The sequence below is a fragment of the Leiobunum rupestre genome, chromosome 1 (assembly GCF_980474605.1).
Source record: "Leiobunum rupestre chromosome 1, qqLeiRupe1.1.hap1, whole genome shotgun sequence".
Classification (NCBI taxonomy): Eukaryota; Metazoa; Arthropoda; class Arachnida; order Opiliones; family Sclerosomatidae; genus Leiobunum; species Leiobunum rupestre.
Window position 1 is genome coordinate 73,327,886 of NC_143384.1, and position 13,323 is coordinate 73,341,208.

At 32.8% G+C, this 13,323-nt stretch overlaps 1 protein-coding gene across 4 annotated transcripts; it reads right to left on the reverse strand.

Moving 5' to 3' along the window:
• Positions 1-998: 998 nt before the first annotated feature.
• LOC149966343 (prestin-like) lies at positions 999-10,383 on the reverse strand. Of its 4 annotated transcripts, none has more exons than XM_090153041.1 (13): positions 6,141-6,302; positions 5,554-5,829; positions 5,283-5,451; positions 4,802-5,208; positions 4,668-4,738; positions 4,453-4,546; positions 4,345-4,392; positions 3,748-4,278; positions 3,535-3,630; positions 3,341-3,447; positions 3,209-3,278; positions 3,040-3,149; positions 999-2,001 (listed from the first exon to the last, which is right to left on the reverse strand). In XM_090153041.1, exons 2-13 carry the CDS (start codon positions 5,809-5,811, stop codon positions 1,680-1,682), a joined length of 2,283 nt encoding a protein of 760 aa, XP_090009167.1. In that variant the 5' UTR covers positions 5,812-5,829; positions 6,141-6,302; the 3' UTR covers positions 999-1,679. The 4 variants fall into 4 exon arrangements, with proteins under 4 accessions (XP_090009167.1, XP_090009158.1, XP_090009149.1 ...); XM_090153032.1 differs by lacking the exon at positions 6,141-6,302 and adding an exon at positions 10,354-10,383 and having other exon boundaries at positions 1,000-2,001; positions 5,542-5,829; XM_090153023.1 differs by lacking the exon at positions 6,141-6,302 and adding an exon at positions 7,219-7,292 and having other exon boundaries at positions 1,000-2,001; positions 5,542-5,829.
• Positions 10,384-13,323: the final 2,940 nt, after the last annotated feature.

The following is a 13,323-nucleotide window of genomic DNA, read 5'->3' on the forward strand; positions in this document are numbered from 1 at the left end:
CTCAGGATGCATGCAGCCAAGGAGAATATATATACAAGGATTCAGTATTATTGAGTACTAAATTCTAAAATAATCGTTGGCATTTCAGGTAGTTCCTTGATACTTGAGAAGTGGTTTTTTCATTCAGTTTAAATTACTTATATGTAAAAAAAAGAGCATGAAAGATAAAGAAAGTGTGCTTTTGCAAGCTTTATTACCCGTTTTAAGCGTTATAGTTATTAATATTATGCTAATTCAACAAGGTATATTTGATAAGATAAACGTGGAGTGCGGGCTAGAACATTACGCCGAAAAATATCCGAAAAGCTTTCCTCCATGGCTGTATAATTATGTAAACATGCCTGCAAACACTGTTGTAAACTTGGGATACATTATAATTGGTGCATACTGGCTTGTAAAATCCAAAAACAATGATTTTTGGCTATGCATGTTTTCCTGGATGTGTTTATTTTATGGACCAATTCAATGTTATCGTATTGTGTACCAAACTATTCATTCCGCAGTTTTAGATCAATGGGTAACTTTACCTTTTTTCGCTTGGACCTTCCTATGGGGCTGCGAAACTCTTTCTTTTCCAAGGGTACTTATAAAATTCATAATGCCTGTGTCCATACTCAGTTTCTTTATAACGTTAATTTGGGATTTAGGATTTGATGTAGCGTTATTCATTCATATAATAGCAACTGTGACTGTAATATTATTGGTAATAATTAAAAAAGGGCGCACTAAAGAATGGTTCTATTTTATATTAGCAATTTTAAGTTGCACTGGTTTTGTATTCCTTAAAGTATTTGATAAAATGTTATCAGAATTATTTCCAGATGTCTTTAGTCACATAACGGGCCATTTTTGGTCTAAAGTGTGTGATTTTATGCAAATCCATTTTGTATGTTTGTTTGTAGAATCACTAAATGCAACTAACAAGTCAAAAAAGCTTAAATAAAGTATTTATATTGGTGATGATATAAACTCTTTCAAAAACCATGTAACTGTTTTTATTTAATAATACAAAATTTTACATCTTTACAACGTTTTGTGCATAAATTGTACAGAAAAATGTTACAATTTTCCTAAAAAATAGTTATTCCGTATTTTCTGTACATATTGCACTCAAGTTTGTTACTATAAAGTGTACAAATTTTTAAATACTTTTAAGAGTACACCGCGTATCACAACATTACATGGCATCAATGATTATTAAACTGGTAAAAAGGAATGTAAATAATAATGCTCTAACAATTCTTGTAATTACACAATCTTGAAATGATAAACATCAATTACGCATAATAATAAAGCTATTTAGTAAATACTGATTTTAAACTAAAACTGTAAACATAAAATCTAGGCTATGAAATGGCTTCCTTAAAACAGGACTACAAAAATGCCAAACTAATTTAATTTATCAAAACTAGAAATAAATTAAATAGTTTTATACTAGAAACTTTGTCTGGTGGCTTTCTGTATGAAACTTCTTTAAAATCAACATTCAATATTTTTTAAAAATACATTCGTTAGCCATTTAGCCTTATTAGTTATTACATGACTTAGTAGCAGACTAAGAATTTTATTAAGGCCACTATATAACTCTTTTTATGTATTTATAAAACTCTTTAGTTTTAATCTAGACTGGTTCTACGATTTGTTTCACTTAATCCTTATCAAATGTGATCACTGCAATTTCAAGACACTGAACTAGTACATGTTCCATCTAAATGAAGTTGATTTGGCTTTTGACTACAATGCAGAACAGCATCGTGAATTGTGGGAAAAATAGAAGGCTGGGCCACTTTTGAGGTATAACCTGCGGAATCGAGTCTTTCATACACTGGCACACTGCAGCCTGCCAAAAATACCTTAATTTTTTTATCTTCTTTCAACTCTTTGGATACTTCGATCAACATCTCGACTCCCGCATAGTCCAAAAAGGAAAAGGAGGAACAGTCAATAATTAAATGATGGAATATAGCTTTATGATTTGATTCCTTTGCAGAATCTTGGTCTCTATAAAAAATTCCATGTGTAACAATTTTATATAGACTATATCATAAGTCACGTAACATATAGTAAATATGACATTTAGCAAAAATTATCACCAGACTGATTTTCAGAGTAATTGCGCAATCAATAACAATTGATTAAGTTCTCAGTGGCGTGTCTAAATGTGCCCAAGGGGAGATATACTATTACCAAAGACGATAACAAAATACTCAGTGCGGTTGCGAATCCACATAACAGCTGGGGGAGTCAGTCAGAAAATATTATTAATATTAAATGTCATACTTATTTGAAAAAAGGAAAATATTAAAAACTTTTGATTTTCTGCAAAAATATTTTGTTAACTCATTATAAAAAATATTTTAGTCCCCAAATATGGGTTTTTTTACTTTTTTAACCCCAAAAGTTTTTTTATCATATTCTCAACAAAAATTCAAAATGTAAAAGCAAAAAAATTAGGGCTGTGCGAGTACTCTAACATCATTGATTACTCACCAATTTTTGACGTTGAGTACTCGAATAAATAATTGGAAAATACTCGTCGATTATCGAGTACCAAAAAATTGCATAGTCAGATACCCGATTACTCGAATAAGCTGTTTTCTAAACTCATCGAGTATTTGTTTTTTCTATCATCGTTGCTTCAGAGTTCAAAGAGGTGTTTTTACAACTTTTTGGGGGGCAATAAACGGTACCTACAAAGTTGTGGAAACTGTGGATCATTTAAATTAAAGGAATATTTTTCAGCATTGATTTAAGTTACTTTATACTCCTTTTAAATTTAATTTAATAATTTCTTGAATAAACCAGCTCCTAATCAAGTACTCAATAACCCGACTCGTTAAAAATATTACTCGAGGTTTTTTCTTAATTACTCGACTCAAATAAGAGAAAATTTCCCCTTAATTAATTACTCGATTACTCGACTTGCCTTCAATATTACTCAACTCAAATAGTTGAAAAACAATTTGTTACTCGATACCCGACTCGATTGCCTAAAACCACTACTCGCACAGCCTTAAAATAATATAATTAGTTAATTACTTTGTATTATCTTCGAGTAATTTTGTGATCGCAGTCTTGAAGACTTCCCTATTTGCAAAATACAAAGCTGCTCCAAAATGGAAGATTTTGACTCCTGTAATTTCTTTGGCCTGTAGAATAATTAAGGATAAATAAAAATCAAGTGTCATAAAAATATAGAAAATTATACCTCAGGATATCGTTTAGTGTCGAGATAAATGTCAGTATGTGGCAAATTTCCCAAATAACATCTATGTGGCCTGTATTTAAAAGATTTGATTAGACCAAATCTAAATAAGCTGGATTAAAAATAATAACATACGTGACAGAATGAATTAGAACCGTAAGTAGCGAGAAGATTATCCCACAAACTAGCCCATAATCCACGTCTATCAAAACCGTGGATAGAAAGGAAACCAGCCAGATCATCTACGAAGTAACATATAATTTCACTGTAAATTTTTTTAGATTAGAAAAGAGGTGAAAAATAAAGGGAAAAATTAACAAATTACTTACAGCATCAGATCTGGATATTTTCCACGCTTTTTTGAAGTCCAAGACTTGCATAAACATACCTTTTAAAGCTACCAGAATTATACTGGATAAAATGCACTACCAAAATAAACAATTAAATTACTAAAAATAAAAATATTATAAATTTGCTTACTAAAATAAAATTATAAAATAATAGGTGAAGTTTAAAAAGATGTTTGTAAATTAAATTATTACTTTAGGTAAGGTGTAAAATAATGGTCCAATGACTAATAAGACAATCAACAGAATTGCGCAGGAAATAAGGCTTGCAACTTGAGTTTTGCAACCCGATCTTTCTTGAACGATGGATCTTGATAAAGAGGCAGCGCTTGGATAACATTGGAAGAAAGAGGAAACAATGTTCGATGATCCGAGAGCTAATAATTCCTGATTAGGACTAATGGTGTATTTATTCTTCTTTGCAAATATCTTGGCCATTGACAAAGACACGGCAAATGCTACGATAGCAACGACTAAGCTGGAAATCATAACTTTAGGCAGTAAATCTATTCTAGGCGGCTGCGGTGTGGGAAGACCAGTGGGTATCGTGCCCATTATTTTAACGCCCAAGTTGCCATTAAAATCCGCCAAGAAAGATACCAAGGTGCCCAAAATAACCACAATTAAATCGATGGGGATTGCCATCGGTAAAGATTTACTGAATCTGGCATTTATCTGCTCTTTCACTATCGCCAGGATGAAAATAGCGCTCGCAGAAATTACAATCTGTCATAAACAATAAACCAGAATTATTAATCTATAAATATTTTGATTAACAATTTTTATAAATACCGTAGCCATTCGAGCGTTTCCCAAATCTCCAAAAATAGAAATGTACGACTGAAATTGTGAAACACTTTTATAACAACTTTTTTTTAACACACAGATTGATAAACATACATAAACAATTTTGAAGGGACCACTGTATCTTTTCACTCTTATATCAAACAGATCTTTCATTTGGGAGGTGGCAACGTGAACTGCAGCACCAGTACTATTTTTTTAAGTAACGTGAGTTAATATTCAGAATAATGAAGTTAATTTTCAGAATAATGATGTTAATATTCAGAATAATGAAGTTAATATTTCGAATAATAAAATAAAAAATTTCTCACCTGAAGCCAGAGACAAGTTGATCGGACAAAACAACCGTTAAGGATCCTAATTGGAAAGCTCCCATCAAAACCTGCAAAATTTGTAAACATAAACATAAATTCCTGAAGGTACTATACGAATAGGAAATGTTAACCTGCCATATTCCAGTTACGAGGCACATGGCTGTCAAAACCTCCAATCGCGTAGGGGGCCACAGAGTTGGATCAAGTCCAATAAAAGTGGACGAAACTTGGTCATCTGAACTATAATCCAAGGAACCATTGAAAGCATCATTTTCAAATGGCATTAATGGTACATCTTGTTTGGAAACCATGTAGTGGCTCAGGTTTCCAGCTGCAGATGACAATTTAGAAGGTACCTCTCGCGAAACAACGGCATTTAGTTGATCAGCCGCAGAACTTAGCATCAAACTAACAACGGCAAAGGTTCCTAACGAAATGTGTCTCGAAGTGCCCATCACAAAGTAGATCAAAACAGGGAAAAATGACACGTATAATCCGTTTATTGCTTCTACTGAAGCTAAAAGGCCATATGCCATTCCTGTAAAACATTTATTTCAAATTAAGCTTGTTAAAAAATAGTACACTTACGAATTTTAAAATAAAAATAAAAACCTTGTGGTATGTGGAGAATAGAAATTGTGAAACCCGCTATAACATCGTTGAATAAATTTTCTTTCAGTTTATATTTGGGAAGCCAAGATAGAACTGGAAATATGGATCTTAAAAAATTTAATATGTCCAATCCTGATACGGAAAATGATGCTTTCAGTCTTTTTAAGATCTGCAAAACAATACATAATAATGAAACGCATAAAAAATTAAAAATAGACTACGAAAAGTTCATAAAAAGTCTCAATCATGCCAAACTAACTTTATACTTAACAGATTTTGGTTCTTGTTCAATATGGTATAAGTTTTCCAATTCTTGTTGATCAAATGCATCTCTATGGACGGAAAAACGGACTCTCTTGATTAACTGCTTCTCCAAATCATTGTGACCGTTTAGGCATAGCTTAACATCTCGTTGTTGACTATGTCCATTTGAATTACAGTCCAAGATACCATTTTCTGTAATCTCTGTCTGTATTTCATTTGTAGGATTGATGTGAAGATGCAAAGAGTGGTTGCTTTCATCGGACATGCTGGCTCTTTAATCAGACTGAAATAGAGAAAATAGGGATCAACTCAAATAATATATCAAATTATAAGCTCAAAGAGAAATGTATAATATTCAACAACTATCTCTTTACGACAGAAAAAAAATTATACGTATTTCCTTTAAGCAAAATGATTAAAATAATTAAACAGCTGTCACATTGTGTAAACAGATAGCTGTACCTAAAATTAATGGATAAAAAAATTAAACGAATAATGGTGCATTGTGGTTGCAACGTTTAGTTTCCAACCCATAAACTTTTTTTAAATAAAGCTTCATGTAATTAAAAGAGTTTTAACGTAAAATCTAATTACCTTTTGTTATTTAATAAGTACCTACGCCTAGTGAAAATATCACAGGATTTTGGGATTCGGTTTGTTAAACGATTAGCTAAGCATAAATTATCAATTAGTGGTAATTAACCGATCAAATTAGAACATTTTTCCGGTTTCTTTAAAACAAAAAACACCCTCCTACGAAACATGTTTCCACAAAAAGTCACAGAAGTGACGTGACAAAACCCGGCCTGTCAACCTTATGTCAAAACATTATTACGCAATATTATGGTTTGAAGTTCCAATTTTCGCCGATAGGACTAGCCCGCATTACTGGGAACATTCGTAATTTTCCGGTTACCGCCAAAATTTGAACCATCATTTTGCAAAGGCCAAAGTACTATGATATTTTAACGGTTCTAGTAAAACCTTTCTAACGTAACAAACTGTCTCGAAAAATATGGAATTAAAATGTCGATTAACGTTTTTAACCGTTTAAGTATAGTTAACTTTCTTAAATGTTATTTTGGATTTTATTTCGAATATGGACCATCCGATGCAAATTTTGTAAACAGCTTTTTACACGCAAAAGGTTAAACAGTTATAACAGGGTTGCCACACGTCAGGGAAATCAGAGAAAAGTCAGATAATTTAAAAATGGGCCTAAAAAGTCAGGGATTTCTAAGAGTTTGTATAAACTCAGGGAAATTTCAAGGAATTAAATTTTATCTTGGCACTTTTTGAAGGTAATTTTACTCTAGATCTATGACAAATTCTATGATTATCATTTATTTCCTTGAAATTTTGGCTAATATTTTAAACATCGCAATAACCTTTTTACTGAAATATAAATCAATTTAAATTTATTAACTTCTGATGATATAAAATACAAATTTTGGCCAAAGGTCAGGGAAAATTTGTTATAGTCAGGGAAAACAGGGAATAGTCATGGAATTTCAATCTAAAATTTTGTGGCAAACCTGTATAAATAAAACAATTAGTGCAAAACGCCATTTGTACATAATTTTTCTATTCAACGAAACAGTAAAGTAACTACATCCATATCAATTCATGACAATCTCTGAGAGATTAATTTATACGGTCTCCATGTACTTACAAGCTAAAACAGAGAGTAATCCTAGTACTTCGTGAATTAATTTTCACTTATAAAACAATGCAAATTCCTGTTCAGATATTCTCCACTAAAACCTACAACTTATCCCAAGCTAACTGAAAAAATATAGACTCCAAATGTTGTACCTGAGAGATATGTATATATAGGTGGATTAAGAAAGTCTTATGACGTCTTTAGTATAAATGATTTTATTATCAAGCTTTCGGTATAAATTAAGGAACTATAATCCAGGTTAATATCGTTGATAACCCCAAGAACGATTGTGACTAAGATTTATCCGTAATAACAATTTTCCGAATACCCTGTCTTGGTGGAGGGTTTATGACTTCGCCGTGAAGATAATTAATAAAGATGGTCTGAATCTGGAGTGTTTAGGTTTTTGATATGACTCGGCGAAATCATTTTGATATTTATCTTTTCTTCACTCCATCACAGGCAAACGCACGTAGCATTATAAAAACGGCCTTCCACGACTGTTTGTATTTAGTGGAGATAAAAAGAGAACCAAGAGTTATTTTATGTGTCAAAAATATTAAATGTGATCCAAATTTCTTCCAATAAAAGTTTAATCGACGTAAAGGGTAAGTTTAAATAGACCGTCATATATTTTTTTACATTATTATGGGTTTTAGTGTAAAGTGCCACCGATAGATAGCGACATTTTCGTATGATAAAAAGAGCCGCTCTTTTGCTAGTATTCCAATAATAATATTTGTCTGTCATTTTGATTTCAAGAACAAAAACCGATTAATAGATGGCGGTAGTTTCGCTAGTTCCGACTTTTTTCTTAAGAGGAATCTATGGATTTTGAGAACAAGATGGCAATTTTTGACGGGTTGCGTTCTCCTTGTGTGGGGTGTTGTGTTTGTTGCTCCTAGTTGTAACTGTGTCTGTCCTTTTTATGGTTTTCTTTGGTAAATGTATATCCATAAGTCTATAATATACTTCCGTAAGTTTGTCACTTTGGGGAATATTTTACTGAGAGCTAGTAACGAAGTGACGTCAGAAGAAAATCTCCCCCTAGCGAGGCGCTGTCAAAGACTACGTGTGACGCGTTAGCAAGCGGACAAAAAACGGCGACGAAGCCCTGAATGCAGTCTGTCTTGTGAATACTTAATAGCTCTCAGTAAAACTTTTATATGTGAAGAATAGTAAGTGTCACACTTATGGTATAATGTTATACACTTATGGTATAACTTATGACAGTATCAGCAACTCATAAACATTAATTTACGTCACTTTGATGTCAAATAGGAACTAAATCGAGCAATTATCCGCTAATTTGTTTTTAACGTAACTAGCGCCAATCACCCCTAGTTTCTCTTAAACCTAGCGGCAGAAATGTGAAATTCGTTTATAGAAGTTCACAATCCCATTTACACATAAAATATGGAAATACGTTACACGCCTAAACCAGTATTTTCTACTGAAATAAATATTATTTTTTCTTGTGGAAAAACTAGAGTTCAAAAACCTTCAGGAATGAAATTGATAAAAGCTGATTTAAGTGAAAAGTTATCCAAGCGTTCAGACTAACGTTTCTTTTCAAAGAAGTAATTAAAATGAAATTTACAACATTTTACGGTTAATTAAATACCCAAACCATATCCTCAATTGAGGTCCATTCTTTAATTGTCTAGTGTCTCCGTTTTGTTAGTCACACGTAAAATAAACCCCTCTCTGACTGTCTTGCCCCCTTGTTGAAAAATGCTGCCAGATCGATGCATAGAAAATTCTCAGCTTTGGCAGTATAAAGATAAAGCCTATTCTAATTGAAAACCCGTTAATTTATGAAACCTTAAAGACAGTCAAAACACACCGGTTTATTTTAAACGGGCTTAAATCTTCGTCTACATAGCTGAAAAATATACTTCAGCTGCTGTTTTTGCTGACAGAATGACTATCAAGGGAAATATTACAATAAGTGGGTCAGAAAACGGTAAATTCTTATACTCCTATTAAGGTTGTTACGGAATCGAAATCACTAGGCACGACCTAAGCAGCAGATTGTTAAAGTTAAAAATGCGCGAGGAATTCAAAATCCGATTCATTATCTTCCGTTTCACATCTGTAAAGTTGATGACGCGTTTTTCGTCACGGAGTTGGTAGTGAGTCTAGTGACGTAATTTAAGTCACATCCCGTGAACATGGTTTCATTAATTAAATGCTTTTATGGCATACTTATGGGGGGTTATGTTACATATGATACCAGGCTACCTTGATGCGCATAAATACAAGTGAAAACGCGTTTTTAGTCTAAGTACCTCCATGTATAAGTTTTACATTTTGCATCTTTAAGCGAAGTGATACGCGCGGTGAATTTTGAGCCATCCAACGGAATCTGCGTGGAGCCTGCTAATTTACATGTTTCATGTTAATGGCGTAGGTGGATACTTCTCTCGTCACAGATATATTATCAACTTCTGGTTTCAATAATTTGCCATTATTTATCCAAAATAAGCATTATTTGTACTTCTGAAAGCGTATTAAATTTAAATAAGCCTTGGCCCTAAAGGAAAACTAGCTAGCGGAAGAGATTTCTATCGTTACCAGAAAGCTACCCACAGCGCCAATTATACTTGTGGTGTACGTGTGAACTTTATAAGCAGGTCTATGATTTGTCAACGAGGCTTTTAAGAACCTTTTGGGAAAGCGGTATTCCGAAACCGTTTTTACTTAAATGTGCAAAGTGGACAGTGCTGGAGACAGGTCAATGTATTGTTTAGTCTAGGTCCGTTCTGCACAAATGAAAGGTACAAATTTTAGTACAAGGGTTTATAAAATCATAGCAGACAGCGGTTAATATTTGCGACAGACATACTAGAGAGTATATACCCTCTAAAGATGAAAACATACTCGTTAAGCTTTTATGGGATTGGACTAATCGTGAAAATATGTTATTTCCGTCTCATGACCAACTTGTTTTTAAAAGTATAAAAAAATAAGTCAACTCATCGCAAGGTTATTTCAATATTAAAAATAATAGAAAATAAATTAGAGTAAGTCCTCCTAAAAATCGGGTTAAGGTTTTTTCCCGCACCGATAAGCTATCAAGCGTCTATAAGTTTAATTAGATAACCAAAACAAAAACATAACAAAGAAACTTTTCTTATTTACCTTTTGAAAAATGCAACTGCTCTCTTCCGAGGGCGATAGAAAACTAAGTTTTATATTTCGAGGGGTGATTTTTTCGTCTCCTAATTTCTAAAAAAGCACGCTTTTTCTCGATACCTCCCCTTCAGTTGTTCAACCAATAAGAGCAGTCAAGCGTAGATTTGAAGTAATGACAGAAGTATATAAGCTCTTTCTTAGAGATAAGTATATATTTTCCTATAATGCTAATGAAATATATAAAATATATAAAAAATATATTCGCAGTTGTTCGTTAATTTTTCAAAACGCGTTGAAATACGTCATATAACCATAAATAAGTAAATATACTTATATTTTACATAATTTTCATTTTTAGCATTGCTCTCAATTCGCCTCATGCTCTAACAGTTTCTCATTGGTTTCCTGCAACCGACGTCTGTGACCCGATTGAAGCAGATGCCGGTGACATGTTTCCCTCCCCCTATCGTGGGGGAGGGGGATGGAGTAATAAACGTGAAAACCTTTCAACCGGCGAAAGTACAATGTTCCATTTTTACTTCCTAGATGGATACTTATCTCGTTAGAGCCATTTTATTTACTTCTGGTAATAAAAGTAAAATAAACGGTACAGTTCATACGGATTTCGAAATAGACTAAAATATTTTTCGAGAAATAAGTAAAAAAAAGTAGTTTTTCTATCTTGAACTCTTAGTATATTATCTGGGAATACCCTAGTTTTAAAATAAACGCCTTACATCAAACAATTTAATTTATTTTCACATTAAAAATTGACGGTTTCACTATCATTTTTAAATTAACAATAAAATGCCGTAACTAAAGCGCAAATTCAACATGTAAAGACTCTTAACGAGTTACTAAAACTATTACATTTGGAAAATTATTTAATATTTAGTGCTTATTCCATTGTAGCATGGACTAATTAATTAGTCCATGATTGTAGTGTAACAGGGATGTCATATTGGGCTGGAAAGCAGCTAATTGGGCTTCTTTTCAAGAAATTTGGCTGGAAATAAAGGGTTGGCTGTTGGTGGGAAATGGGGCTTTTCGTACTATTTTTTGTACAGAAAATACCGCCAAAAGACAAAAACCATTAAAATTTAAAATAAATAAAATAATCCGCTCGTCTTCGTAAAGCAAGACTCTTGCCACTTTCGAGTCGGTTGCTTAAGGAGTCTGCCATTTTCGCGCCAAAAACAGCTCTACTTATCAGTTCTAGGTCATGTGACTCATACGCGTATTAAAAACAATTTCTAATTTTCGCGTTTAATTTTTTGGGAAAATCGACAGTTTTGGGCTGCTTTTCAAAATAAGGATTGGCGGAGTTTGGGCATTTTTTCATTTTTATTTTGGCGCGTTTTTGGTTGATAATCTGGCCTCCCTGCAGTGTAATATTACAGCTTTACATGCCTAGGAAAAGTAATATGCTCGGTAAATATTGATCCGTGATACGGTGTACATATCCGCGGTTTGGCGGGAAATTCGTGCAGTGTTGCCAGATTGTGGAAAATATTCCATATTGTCCATTTTGGCTCTGTGGGGAAAAAGTTATTTTTTTGAACTTGGATTTTGCGGAAATTTTCATATCTGCGGTTTTTTAAATTTGACTATCCAAATTATCTAGAGCTGTGTATTTTCGTGAATCTTCGGATTTTAGAAATAATATAACGGAGGCGCCTCCTAATTCCTCAATCAAACAATGTATAGGCCTAACAAGCAAAATGTTTAAAAATTGTAATTTCAATAAAATTTAATTTTAAAAAGTTCATTTTCCAAAAATTTTAAGTGTTAATAACTCAATGTAATTATGTATTTGAGAAGACAATGTGAGTTGTGTGCAGGTCAAGCAAATAATATTAATAGTATAGACACTTGTCTTTTATAAGTATATAATATGCTTCTGAAACTACTATAACTAAAAATAAATAATCTAATACAGTTTAGCTAACAGACTGAAATAATTAACTTTCCTTTTAGTCATACTTAATTGGAATAGTTGATATGGAATTGAACAATTACTTTGGACTAATTAAACTTTCTTCCAAAGAAAATTTGTTTTTCTGTAATTTTTCCGTTTGATTTTATTATGCGTATAATATTTCTAATCGACCGATTAACTCACTTAAACACGTTAGAATAAATAACGTTTACCTAATTAAAATTTAGAGTCGGCGCGAAATAATTTATGTGTAAACACGATTATGAATTATCACGGGAGACTTTGGAGGCTGAAAGCCCTATCAAAAAACGCTTAAATTGGTGAAATTGGTAGATAATGAGTGAAGAGGCCCAAAGACGTTTTCTGAAAATTGTTTATTTTCTTTTATTCTGGTCGAAAGATTCACAAAAACGTGACCGAGAAATTATTAACGAAGTGAAAACAATGCTTTAAGCGTCTTAGACGCTTGACTTTCGTATTTTCCACCAGATCAATGTCGTAATTCGCGCATAAATTATAAAATCGAACATTTTTAATTCATTTAATGGTTAATAGATGGCGATAGCGGGCCGATTTTTTTATTATCAACAAATTCAGCATAGCCGTCTGGCTTTCAAAAGCCGATATTTAGGATCTTTCCTTCGAAAATGCCCAAGGGATCTTATATTCATTGAAGTATTTTAGCACTGTTGTTACAATTTATTCCGTAAACCAAAGCTGATTATTATGTAAATATAGAAGTATTTCAATGCTGTAGGTACTACAATTTTCCACTGTAGTATCATATGTATATAAATGTCAATAAGTATGCCTCTGTAATCTGTCTAACATTTCCATAGAAAAAACGTAACATGGAACATACAATAAGTGAATTTCAATAATCACACCGCCATCTGTCTGATTTAAAAATAAGTTAAATAACTATTAGGAAAGTACTGGCCACAACCACGGCCAACTTCGATCTCTCGCGCTACAGCGGCCATCTCATTCATAGAAATCTCATAGGTAACTAGAATGCTGCCGTGTAACTGGCAAAT